Source organism: Bombus vosnesenskii, unplaced genomic scaffold, assembly GCF_011952255.1.
Source record: "Bombus vosnesenskii isolate JDL3184/JDL3185 unplaced genomic scaffold, Bvos_JDL3184-5_v1.1 scf7180000013285, whole genome shotgun sequence".
Classification (NCBI taxonomy): domain Eukaryota; kingdom Metazoa; phylum Arthropoda; class Insecta; order Hymenoptera; family Apidae; genus Bombus; species Bombus vosnesenskii.
The window spans coordinates 1216560-1229301 of NW_022882938.1; the positions used below are offsets into that span (position 1 = coordinate 1216560).

Consider the following 12742-nt stretch of genomic DNA (forward strand, 5'->3'; position numbering starts at 1 on the left):
AACATTAATGGTTGGAAAATGATGCCAATTACCAGATCTCACCCCAAGGAGGTAACAACGTACCAGATCAGCCCATGAGTCACTCAACATTACACATAAATCTCGACATTCAAGACTATGATAAATCTATAAATGGCTCAGCTTAGCTTTATCTTAACACTGATCAAAGACCTATATTTCTTTTCTAAAAATAAGTCGAAAAGTAGTAACAAATAATAATGTTAACAACAATAACAGTTTCTTTTTAACGAATACTCCTTCAAAAATAACCGAAATAGTCTTCCACTGTTATTATAATTAATATATGCCACAAATATGAACAAACTTATACCTTGGATGTTTGCTCAATGAAAAAGAAAGAAGTTAAAGGAAAGAAAGAAATGATCAAACTTATACTGACGAGCTTCACGTCGGTAGAGGTTGTAGCACGATTGTAAAGCAAGGCTATTTTTTTAGTTGAAATCTTAAAATATTAAGGTATTATTAAACACAATTTCAGTTTCTTTCGCATTTAATAGTCAGACACGTGTTACGAATATGATATTTTTAAAGGGTAACATGGAAATACGTGTAATAGTAAGAGTTGCCGAACATGTAGTTACCCTCTTTTATCATTGATTATATATTTAAATTAACTTTTATATTCCTCGAATGATTTTACATTTTATTGTTATAATTACCACGATTGTATCTCATTACGACACCGATGAAAAGTTATACAACTTTGAACTTTTTGAGCCTTTCTACAATCGAAGAATTCTATTCACCAATATGTTCTATGTTACTTTCCAAATATTTTCGTGAATAAAAACACAACTTTTACATAAAGGTACACAGCTTAGCATGTATCGAGATTAATTTGTACTTTTGTAGTAAGATTAGAAACATTAATACTTTTTCAAATATTATAAAACAATGGAATAAGAAGACTTTTGAGCGAAAGTGAATATGATTGATATGAATAAAACTGGTTCTTAGAAAGAATATTTGACATTTTAAGGAAATATCGATATCAGTGTCACTCATATATATACATATATATGTACAGTGAATGGCCAGCGTTCGATAACGACTTTATCGTTAATAACGATAAGATAAGTGAGGACTTCTCAGTAAGAAACGAACCACGAAATCCGGTACACATATTTAAATTATGTTCGTCCTTATATTTTGTTTCATCAGTTTGAGTCGCGCTGCTATCAATTATATTTCGAACATCACGAAGATGAAAAGCCTAGCGCATTCTTTTCGAGATCAACCGATCTCGCAGGATCCAACAAAGGAAGTAAGAGAGACACGTCTTTTTTACAAACATCTTTTATTTCGTTTTGTGGAAACTGTTATTCGCCTTTGGAACAAATTGTATATCCGATTGTTGTTCACGGTGATTACGTTGTAATTAACCGATGAGTAGATAAAAATTGTATATGATGTCAAATAACGTTGCTGTTTACTATATATTTGCCTGAGATGAGATCACAGGAAAATCGGAAATAAGAAGATCCTTGTAATTCGTTATTTTCAGAATTACTTCATGGACTCCAAGGAAAATTTAGATTTAATTGACGCTAAAGTAGTACGTGGTATATCGTACAGGAAGGAAATCGTACAGAATTTCCCTATACATAAAGACGCAAAAATCTATCCGATGAACAATAGACGTGGTAAATGCGTGATATTCAATAATGAGACCTTTATTGAAATGGAAAAGCGAGATGGAACTAAAAATGATGAGGAAGCGATAAAGCACACCTTCACTAATCTGGGTTTCGAAGTGATACCTCATTCGGATCTTGACTACGTTGGCATCATGGAGATTGCTGCAAAGTGTATGTCTTCAGTATGTTCATTGTTTGATTTCAAAAGGTCCGCACGTTATCACTGATATTGACAGTAATCTTGACAATGCACTTTGATAATAATATTGTCAATACACTTTAATTTTTTTGAGACCACACACGATCAGTATTATTGACAATATTATTGAAAATAATAAGTTGGAAGGTGTTATACTGCGTTTAAAGCACATTTCAGTTATTGTCTAGTTTTTGCAATATTTTGAATAATATGCAAGTTCTTAGTTACAATGATTTTTGTTCTTCGAAACGCTATATAAAACGCTATATAAAGCAATATTCACATATGAATTTATTGAGAGGAATTACTTTAAATAATGAAACTACTTATTCGAATTACATACTCTATAATGAACTGAAATATGTTTCAATAAGTTACTGTTAATCTTAGCACACGGCTAATATTATTGTTAGTATTGACATCACTCACCAGTATTGATGTTTACGCGGCAAAATATTCAAATTTTCGTCAATATTCTGCCTCAGTCCTCTGATATCGATCGCACATGAGCAATAACATTGTCCATATTTGGTGATATTAATATTATTATTGGTCGTGTGCGGGTTCTTTAATTATATACTATGCATTGATCGTTGATGTTGATTGTTTTGTAGTGTCTGCGAACAATTACGAAGATTATGACTGTATCTGTATTTTTATATTAAGCCATGGCACTAGTGGTGATTATGTATACGCGAAGGATTATCCATATCGGGTATCTGATATTTGGGGAAGATTCACCGCAGATAATTGTCCATCGTTAACTGGTAAACCAAAGCTATTTTTCATACAGGTCAGTGTCTCCTACGATTTTTTGCAACACTTCATTTTTAATCTTTTTCAATTAATTTATGTTATAAAATTTTGTGTTTTAACGCTGCGATTATAAAAATAATCCACGTCCCAAAGATTTGCCTAATATTTCTCCCAGATACTATTTCTTCTTCACTAACAGTACATTACGATTCCATTTTCTTTTATTTAAGTTTTTAATCTTCTACCTTTAAGAAATCGATAACGTTAAATTTGAGATATCTGTGGGTCACATATATCAAACTTATCCACCAGCTTTAAAAATTCGGCCATTTAAGACTTAACAGTTTTTTTACTCTACCTATTATTAGTATATTATACATATTGTAGTATCGTGGAAATTAAGATATAAATTTTTTCCCGATTACTTACAATTTATTAATAGTGAATTGAATATACAGGTATTAATTGGACAGAAAACGATGTTTGTTTAACTGAAACTAAATGCGATACTCGTATCTATCTCAAATAACTTTACAGTTATTTGGCAACTCTCGTCACAACGAACCTAACACTCTCTCTCTCTCTCTCTCACTAGCAACTCTAACAATTCTACAACACTGACAACTCGATCAATTCTCTCAACTCTACTCTTCGATGTCTCGATCAACTCTGACTCTCGCAACACACTCGCTTTTCGATTCGCATACTCTGACCTCTCGGTCATCCGCCCTTGAAACACGAAACCGTCCTTCTGCTCTAACGTTGTTTCTTGTTTTTCTCATATCTCTGTAAGAACTAGGTGACTTTAGTCACATAGGCGCTCTTAAATGTAAACGAACCACAGAAGGACGACGTACACGGTTTTTTCTATTTTCAACCGATCTCTAATTCAAATTACTTTACGATATTACATTCAGCCTTTCCTGACAATCACATCTGCCCTCAGATGTGCTCCTCATCGCTGCTTGCACTTACATCATTATCGTCAACATTCCACGACTTCATGTGATCGGCTGCCGTGGAAGTTGTACGTGGCTCTTCGTGCTCGCCCTCTCGCTGCACTATGTATCGGTCATTTCGCAGGGCTTTTACTTTTAGTTAAGCAACTTCGGATGGCCTTCTTGCGTCTCTTGTTATACGCCCACTTGTCTCGGGCTTGGATCTTCTCGATCCGTCTCTTTGCGTCTGCACGCAACTGATCTCGTTCCTCTTGGAACACCGCGGCCTGTTCGTCCTCGATGCTATTGCTCTTCTTTCGCTCTTCCTCTATCTTCCTTTCCGTTGTTTGTTTACACGTTTCACTTTTGTCAGGGGCTTTGATCGTCGTGGCAGCGTCGTGACATTTTCGTAGGCTCGGTTCGTACGTGGAAGACGTTAACAACTTACCATCTTCCGAGACTATAGTCTCTCCTTTTTCGAAGGTCCTCACGCTCATCATGTCTTCGACAATCCCATCGTCGTCCTCGTCATCCACATCCTCTGTATGTCGAATCTTCGTATCGATATTATTGGAGAGATTCCGCGCGTGCGATTTCCCTTGTCTTTTCGTTCGCCTTGCATTGACTCTCTTTGAGTCTATCCGAGAACTTGGAGCAACCCTCACACCCGCAATGCTATCCTTCTCAGTAAATTCGCAAATATCATCAACAACATCCTGTTGCTGTTGTTTAGCCAGATTCTTCCTGCTCGTGATGTTCGCTAAGTCCTCCTGCTGACCGCAAGAATCCGATGAGGACACCATCTCGTGGTCCACTTTGCCAATCACCACGTGCCTTGCCACTCGTCTCCGTTCCTCCGACACTTGCTGCACAGCTGCCCGATACTTCTTCAAAACTTCTGCCAACTCTTCTTCATTTTCTTCTAATTGCGACAGTAGCTCAGTTCGTTCGCGACTAGCTACATTAGCACGATCTTCTGCTTTGGAACGTTGTCGCAGTGCTTCCTCCAACGAAGCCTGCGTCTCATTCAGTTCTTGCACCAGTGCCTATTTCGCTTTAACTGCAAATGCTCTAGCGCATTCTGCATCTTTTAACTGGTTCTTCAGCTGTCGTAAAGCTGCTTTACCCGTCGGGTCACCTTTCGATCTCTCCAGCATCGTTTGAGCGTCTCTTAGCAATGCTTTGGTTCTCTTCAAACCTCTTCTTAGCCTATGCATGGTATCAGCTTCTGCCGCACGTTCAGCACGATCTTGTTCTTCGATAGCTACCAAACGACGTTCCAATTCATGCTTCTCTCGAAGCAATATCGTCCTCTCTTCGCGCTCGTTCTCCAACTGCGACTCTAGAGCTTTCACCTTTTTCAGAACGTTACCACGTACGTCTTCTAACTCCTCGTCCCTCTATTGCATCTCTTTGAGTATTTCTTTGTGTTGTTGCTCGATGCTCATCTCGAGCCTTAACTTCGCCTGCTCGAGCAACTGCACCTGGCCAGCTAAGTCGTCCATCTCTTCCTCATCCTTTACTCTTTTCTCCAGCTCATGCTTCGCTTTCTTCAGCTGTGCTACTTCCTCCTCCGTTTTGCTACCAAATGTTAACTCCTCAAGCTCTTGGCCCAATGTCCGCAATCTTTCTTCCTTCAATTCGATTTCCAATCTTGCGTCACTAAGGTTCTGTTCTATGGCAAACTTCTCCGCGATCGCGATTTCTTTTTCTCTAGCTAATCTTTTACGTTGCGCTTTCTCTTGCCGTAGATCGTTCATTAGATTCTGAGTTTCTGAATCAAATTTGCGCTGTTTCTTTTCCAGAAGATTATTCCTAGCTGTTTGTTCTTCCAACAGTAGTCTCAAGTCGTGCATCTCGCCATTCAGTCTTTGCGCGCGTCGTTTCCATTGTCCAACAACCTGACGTTGTTCCTCGACCTCTTCGTAAGCATCAGCTAATTTCTTCTCCAATTGCTTCTTAAATCCAACCAGTTGCTCAAGATCATCCTCATGTTGCTGGGCACTTACTACATTACGTAAGTTGATACTTACGTAAAGTTGATACTTGGATTGTAGTAAGAAGGCTGAGTCGTAACCCAGCTACTAACTTTCCTTTGTAAAACTTTTTAATAAATTTTAACACTTACAAGAATAACACTGAACCGGAGAAAAGGGGTTGTATGAGAACAGCAACTAGAATAAGAACAAGAACTGCCCGAGCTGGGTGAAGTCTCGGTTTGTATACGTTTTGGTTTTAGGATGTTGAGGGGCTAGGTGTAGGTTATGATGTGGAAAAGTGTCCAAAGGTCGGCGGTCGATGTCTTATCACTGATGTAGGTTGAGATGTGATTGATATCACAAAGGCTTGAGCGGAGTCTGCGAGCAATTTCTTTGGGTTGTCTGACCAACCCCACACTTCTGCCATTTCTTCGAAGTCTTCTACCCACTGATTTACACTCAGCAGATCATCCCCGCTGAATTTCTCTAATAAATTCTCTACGTCTTCAACATTTGCCATTTTTATTCTTTTTCTACTCTAGCACAAATAGCTCCGCTAAACGTGTTGTTCTCTGACTTATTCAATTCCGGACGAGCCCCCACTTGTAGTATCGTGGAAATGAAGATATAAATTTTTTCCCGATTACTTACAATTTATTAATAGTGAATTGAATATACAGGTATTAATTGGACAGAAAACGATGTTTGTTTAACTGAAACTAAATGCGATACTCGTATCTATCTCAAATAACTTTACAGTTATTTGGCAACTCTCGTCACAACGAACCTAACACTCTCTCTCTCTCACTAGCAACTCTAACAATTCTACAACACTGACAACTCGATCAATTCTCTCAACTCTACTCTTCGATGTCTCGATCAACTCTGACTCTCGCAACACACTCGCTTTTCGATTCGCATATTCTGACCTCTCGGTCATCCCCCCTTGAAACACGAAACCGTCCTTCTACTCTAACGTTGTTTGTTGTTTTTCTCATATCTCTGTAAGAACTAGGTGACTTTAGTCACATAGGCGCTCTTAAATGTAAACGAACCACAGAAGGACGACGTACACGGTTTTTTCTATTTTCAACCGATCTCTAATTCAAATTACTTTATGATATTACAATATATTTGTTATTCGTTATTTATATTACGTTTAAGTATTCATATATTACAAATATATATGTTATTAATAATACAGTATTTAACAATTGTTACTTCTTATAGGCTTGTAAAGGAAAGAATCCCATGCAAGGTATTCGTGTAAAGAGTGCAACTGATTCGGTCCAAAAGAGTTACACAATTCCTACTCATGCAGATTTCCTGTACGGCTACAGTTGTGTAGAAGGTAAATATAGTTTAAACAAAAAAATGTCATTGTTTACATATATATAACGATACAAACGCATCGAACTTTAATTTTCAACATTTAAGGTTCTTAGAAACGATGAAGATCGCACGTAATTTAATCCAAGTATTATATATATTTTATTTAAGACTATAAAATTTGGATCTTCTTACTTTCGTGCCATACTTACGTTTTCAAATGTTAAGACGAAATTTGTACTGTAAATGGTATTTGCAATCGTTAAGTCGGAGATTGTTTCTCAATCGAGACAAGCATTGTCTCATATTTTTTAATTTTGTCAAAGTCTTCTAAAGAGTTTTACTTCGTTCGCAGGTCACTACTCGTTTCGAGGTTTAGAAGGTAGCTACTACATTCAGGCTCTATGCGAGGTGATCAACGAACATTGGAGGAATATGGATCTACTGAAAATGTTAACGATAATATCGCGCAAGGTCGCTTTCGAATTCGAAGTTTCACACAATAGTTCATTTCTACATGAGACAAAACAAATGCCTACCTTTAGCTCAACATTGACTAGAGATCTATATTTTTTACCGAAAAATAAGTCATAGAACAGTAACAATATGTTTTTAACGAATGATCTCTTAAAAGTTTTGAAAACAGTCTTTCATTGTTATTGCAATTAATATATACAAAAAATGTGGTAAAAATTCAGGAAAGGGAGAAGTACTTACACCCCCGTTTATATACTATTAGGACACTTACAAAAAAATAAGGCGAATCCGACAAACCGTTAGAAAGTTATTAAATCTTGTTAAAAATTTTATTTTAAACTTAGCTACTAGGAATGTTTCTTGTTAAAAATTTTATTTTAAACTTAACTACTAGGAAAGTTCTTGTAAATTGCTCCCAATATTTTTCGCCTTGTCATCCCTATGCAAATTCAAAATTTTTTCTGATCCATGACTTTCTTAACAATTTTAAGGAAACCACCAAATTTCCTAATAAGTAATTATGAACGAGGATGTATAGAAATATGCGTTTAATTTGCAGCCTTTTGTGTTTCCAACGAGTGCGCTGTGAACATATATTCTATATAGTACGGAAGTGGATGCGGCGTTAGATCACGTTGGCCTTGAGCGATTAAATGATTTTGAACAGATTTCAGTCCTGAATTGTTGTATTGTGATTAGCACGTGAATGTTCGAGGATAATGTAAGTCCTCTTTCGCGATTTACAATTTTATTAACTGCTTCATTTCCTTCTAGTAATCTGCCAATTTATGTTAAGGATATTCATCGTTTTACGTGACTCGAGCTTATTATAAATGAGAGGATAGATGTAAGGATAGATAAAATTTTGTGAAGCCAGTATAGTATGGACTATGATATAACGAAGTTATAAATTGAATCATAGTATTCCAGTCAGAATAGAAGGCACAAGGTCTTCGTTGGCAGAGGTTGTAGCACGATCGCAAAGAATGGCTATTTTTGAGTTGAAATCTTACGATATTAAAGGAGTAACGAATTGCATGTTTCTTAGAATTTCAGTTTCTTTCGCACTCGATAGCCAGAGACGTATTACAAATTTGATATTTTCAAAGGGTAACATAAAAATACAAGTAGCAGTAAGAGTTGCCGAACGTCCCGTGGTAGTTCAGTACATATCACATGCTTCTTTATCATATATAATTATAGACATATTTAAAGTAACTATTTATATTGTAATTTTTGTATGTATTTCTAGAGTGGTTTCATATTTTGTTACCATAATCATGATAATCGTGTCGTATTACAGTCGTATGAAAAATTTTGTGCTGTAGATAGAATATATTTACAAAAATTTTTTATAATCATTGTACAAATACTTTCATGAGTTACTGTATACATACAGTGGAAAAATTGATATATTACTCATTTTGCAAACAGTAAAAGGGCAATTTGAATTTCATACATTTTAAAGCTTAAAGTGATTAGAAAAGAGCCAAAAGGTTTGAAAGATCAATTTAATTCAACGAATGTAGTATGAACAAACGATTTTTTTTAGCATCAAGATCGATCCAGAATTTTCCTGATAATTGACACCATTATATAGAATGATACGCAGGAAAAATTCTAAAAGCGTGTGGAAAGTTGTACAAAACGAGGAAACTGTTTAATTCAGGTTCGGTAAATGGATTGTAGACTTTTACACTTTGACAAGCACCAGTTATTTTGACTGGTATTGATAATGTATTAAGGATTAGTGTACTATTTGGTAAATGTATTAAGGAAAGAAAAAATAATATTTACAAAACTAAAACGAGTTTTTTTCTTCCATGTAGATAGTGTTAGGAAAAAAGAGAAATGGATGAAATAATTCGATATCAATTAGAAATAGAAATTCAGTTTTTATACAATACTATAAAGTTTAAAGTTTATTAGAATTAATTTCTATTAAAATACGTACAGAATAATTATTTATCGAAAAGCATACCTTCGCTTCTTTTCCTCTACAGTTCTTCAACGGAAGATCATACATCGTTCCTCTTCAATTTCTTGATTGTGCAACTATTTCTTGATCCACAGTTTCGCGTTCCTGATCCATTCTCTCTCCCCTTTTTTTCTTTCTTTTTCTTCCATTTTATCTTTCTTTTCGATCATCGCTCTTCGGTGCAACATTTTCCGCGGATTTTTCTCGAGCACTTGTTCCTGCTCGATCTCCCATCAGTATTTAATTGGCTCTCCTATTCGAACTGCTGTCTGCTCTTCGAAATGAAAAAAGCTCGTTAACTTTAAACAAGCGATACCGCCATGCCACCAATTACCGGCCGCTGAAAAAAATCCGCTTTGCGGATTGCCCATTGAGGGTGAAATTCTGCTGGAAACTGTACGACGATGACGTTTGAACATATTTTTTTCTATTTCAGGGATAAAGAGCATTTTCGGTCAGCGGATGTTTATACGAATTCATATTTTTATGAACGCAAGTAAAAAATGTCAAAGCTAAGTATATATCTGTTTCATGCATTAAGAAAATTATGTTTTGGATATTTTCCATACAGGATGCTCCACGGTTTAACACTCAAATTTGATTAGTATATTGTACAAAGATAATCTAGTAAAAGGTCATTTCAGGCCTTTTCAAAGAAGATGTAATAATAATACGAGATATTGATGACTAATTATGCTATTATTTTATTATACTAGAATTTTAAAATCTGAGTGAATCGGAGTGAATATATTTAAGAGTCTCTGTCTCGTATATCCAGCAATTCTTCTAATAGGCAAATGATCTTTGCTAACGAATCTGATTTAAATCGTTCCCCTCGTAGGCGATGAAAATTGGTTCAATTCGATAACACTGTAATCGCTATGATTAGAGTGTCGCGTCGTTACTTTCGTGCTTCACGTGTGTTTCGACGCGTAGCAAGAATTCGATTGTTAGAAAGAATCATATATACTTTGCGGAAGTAAAAAGAATTTCTATGATTTAAAAAAAAACAAATTGTTTATCGTAATGCTACAAATACTCCAATTTCTTCGTAAGGTTAAAAAAAATCATAGAATCTAAAAGAAACAGCAAATAAGTATAAAAATTTTGGAATTCTCTTTCATAACCGCAATGTTAAAAAATAGAATCCATAATGTAAATTGATGGAAAAGAAATTGTTGAGAAAGTCGAATCTTGTGGATTAATAAAAATAGAAAATGCTACTGAAATGTCATAGAAAATTGTATCTTTTCTAAGATAAAGGAGAACGATAACAAGCTGTACAGGTATGAATGTTATGGATTAGAACGCAAGGAAATGGAATATTCTGTATGAAATTTACACGTCCTATTAAATCAAGCATTCAGTAGCCTGTTTCCAGATCTGCTTGACAAACATATCCCCGCAGACTTATCCCCAGTGTGGTTCTGCGTTTCTCCGTTCAGCGGCTAATAAACTGCATCACGATATTATCAACGTGCCCGATCCATAAATCACCCGGGCGTTGTTCAGTGTCCGAAAAATCGTTATCGCATGAATTAACAGTGATTAACTAAGGTACGATTTCGTTATTTAAACATATCGTTCTCGTTCCGATTGTTTTAATAAATGAAAACTGTACACTGAAAGCTCAGTTTTCATTTGGAAACGATGTTACGTTCCACACGATATTGTAATAATAATGTCACGATAATATCTAATAATCTAATAATAATTCCTTAATAATAAATATCTGATAATGGGGAACAAGGAACATTATTCATTTTTACCATTTCAACAGCAAATCATCTCTTTATTTTTTCACCAGAAAAATTTCACTTCTATCTATCTGTAAAAATGCTTTAACAATAGCGATATGATAATAATAATAACAACAGTCTACAGAGTAATTATTCAGAGCAATCTTTTCATCATTTGATCATTTCATCTTCCAAACTTAAACGATTATACAAATATAAATCGTTTGGATATGTCTAATTTAATCTAATCTCCCTACACAAAATATTACATCTAATCCAAACATCAACTGTTTTATCTCCGAACCAATTTCCATTCAACACCGACTAAAAAAAAAAAAAAAAAGGAAAATAGCTAGTAATTCCAACTCTCTGGACGGAGCAATCAGCGCAATTACCAACAGAAGGTCGAACAGTAGTCTACAACCCTCCGAACACTTTTGCCTCCGCTTGACTGGATCGTGAAAAATAATTCAACTAACGACTTCCTTTGACGTGGATCACTCATGGATCGCGTCGTTCAATGATATGTACGTTTATAGTAAGTTCTGGACTAGGCAACCCGTGGAGGACGATGACCAGGGTCATAGTCGATGCCAGTGGAGCAGTTTCGGCGTCGACAGGCATTCGTGTGTTGGGACCAGGGGCGGAATGGAGCGAAAGAGGAAGAGGGGAGACACGATTCTGGCCGTGGAGCAAACGTAAGAGTCAGGAGTTTGCGCGAACAGATCAATACTGCCCCCGCACGTGGATTCGTCTCTTTCCTTACACGCCTTTCTCTCTCAGCCTGTCTAGCGTAAAAATCTCGCTGGCCTATCCTGTCCTCTTTCATCTCTGCTCGCTTTTCCACTTCCTTTTCCTCGCTATTGCTCCGGTTCCTCTAGCACCGTGCCTCTATTTCCCTATTTTTCCTTTTCAATCTTTTCTCCTTCCGTTTTGTTCCAGCCTCCATACAGTCTGAGGTACATTCACGCGTCTCTTTCTACCTCTTTAATCTCATTCCTCCAACTTCCACCCCGCACGATTTTCTTCGTCCTTCTCGTTCGTTCGCATTCTTTCTATTCTCCGTTTTATTGTCTGTCTGAGAAGGAATTCGTGGCGTCTATTAGGGATTATTTAGGGATCTGAAAAGATTTATGTATTTCTAGGATCTTCGAGATTTTTGAAATTGTGGTTAGAAAATCATTTAAAACTATTTTATCTATTGCCCCGGTTTCTCTAGTACCGTGTCTATTTTTCTATTTTTCCTCTTCAATCTTTCTTCAATTTTGTTTTGTTCCACCCTCAATGAGGCCTGAGTTATATACGCGCGTCTTTTCTTACGCTGTTAATTCTGTTTCTCTGACTCTCGTCCTGCACGATTTTCTTCTACTTTTCATTCGTTTATTTCTCTTCGCTAACATGCCGCTTAATTTCTCTCCTCTCACTCGTAGCAAGTTCTCGCACGAGTCTGGATTTCTTCGGCCTACCACCGGATCTTCTCATCACTACACCTTCTGAGTTAGAGTAATCGCGTACATGTTCCCCTTTTCAGGAACGCTGCTCTTCGTTGTTAAATTTCCTTCTTTCCTCTCTCTTAGAATCCTTTCCTTATTTTTCGTCCCTTTTTCACGTGTTTATGAATCTTCCTTTTTCGCCTGACTGGTTATATTATACCTGTGTTTCGATCATGTGCACACGATGACTAAAATC

At 36.3% G+C, this 12742-nt stretch overlaps 1 protein-coding gene across 1 annotated transcript; it reads left to right on the top strand.

The window, feature by feature from the left end:
- Positions 1-798: 798 nt before the first annotated feature.
- Positions 799-7692, top strand: LOC117232191 (caspase-1-like). Its single transcript, XM_033491401.1, has 5 exons — positions 799-1285; positions 1526-1829; positions 2472-2650; positions 6761-6881; positions 7215-7692. Exons 1-5 carry the CDS (start codon positions 1154-1156, stop codon positions 7451-7453), a joined length of 975 nt encoding a protein of 324 aa, XP_033347292.1. The 5' UTR covers positions 799-1153; the 3' UTR covers positions 7454-7692.
- Positions 7693-12742: the final 5050 nt, after the last annotated feature.

Excerpts from the sequence above, each read along its gene's own strand:
- LOC117232191 (XM_033491401.1), top strand. The coding sequence starts at position 1,154 with ATGTTCGTCCTTATATTTTGTTTCATCAGTTTGAGTCGCGCTGCTATC. Across the intron at positions 2,651-6,760 it reads CAAAGCTATTTTTCATACAG|GCTTGTAAAGGAAAGAATCC; the intron begins GTCAGTGTCTCC and ends TACTTCTTATAG. Across the intron at positions 6,882-7,214 it reads CGGCTACAGTTGTGTAGAAG|GTCACTACTCGTTTCGAGGT; the intron begins GTAAATATAGTT and ends CTTCGTTCGCAG.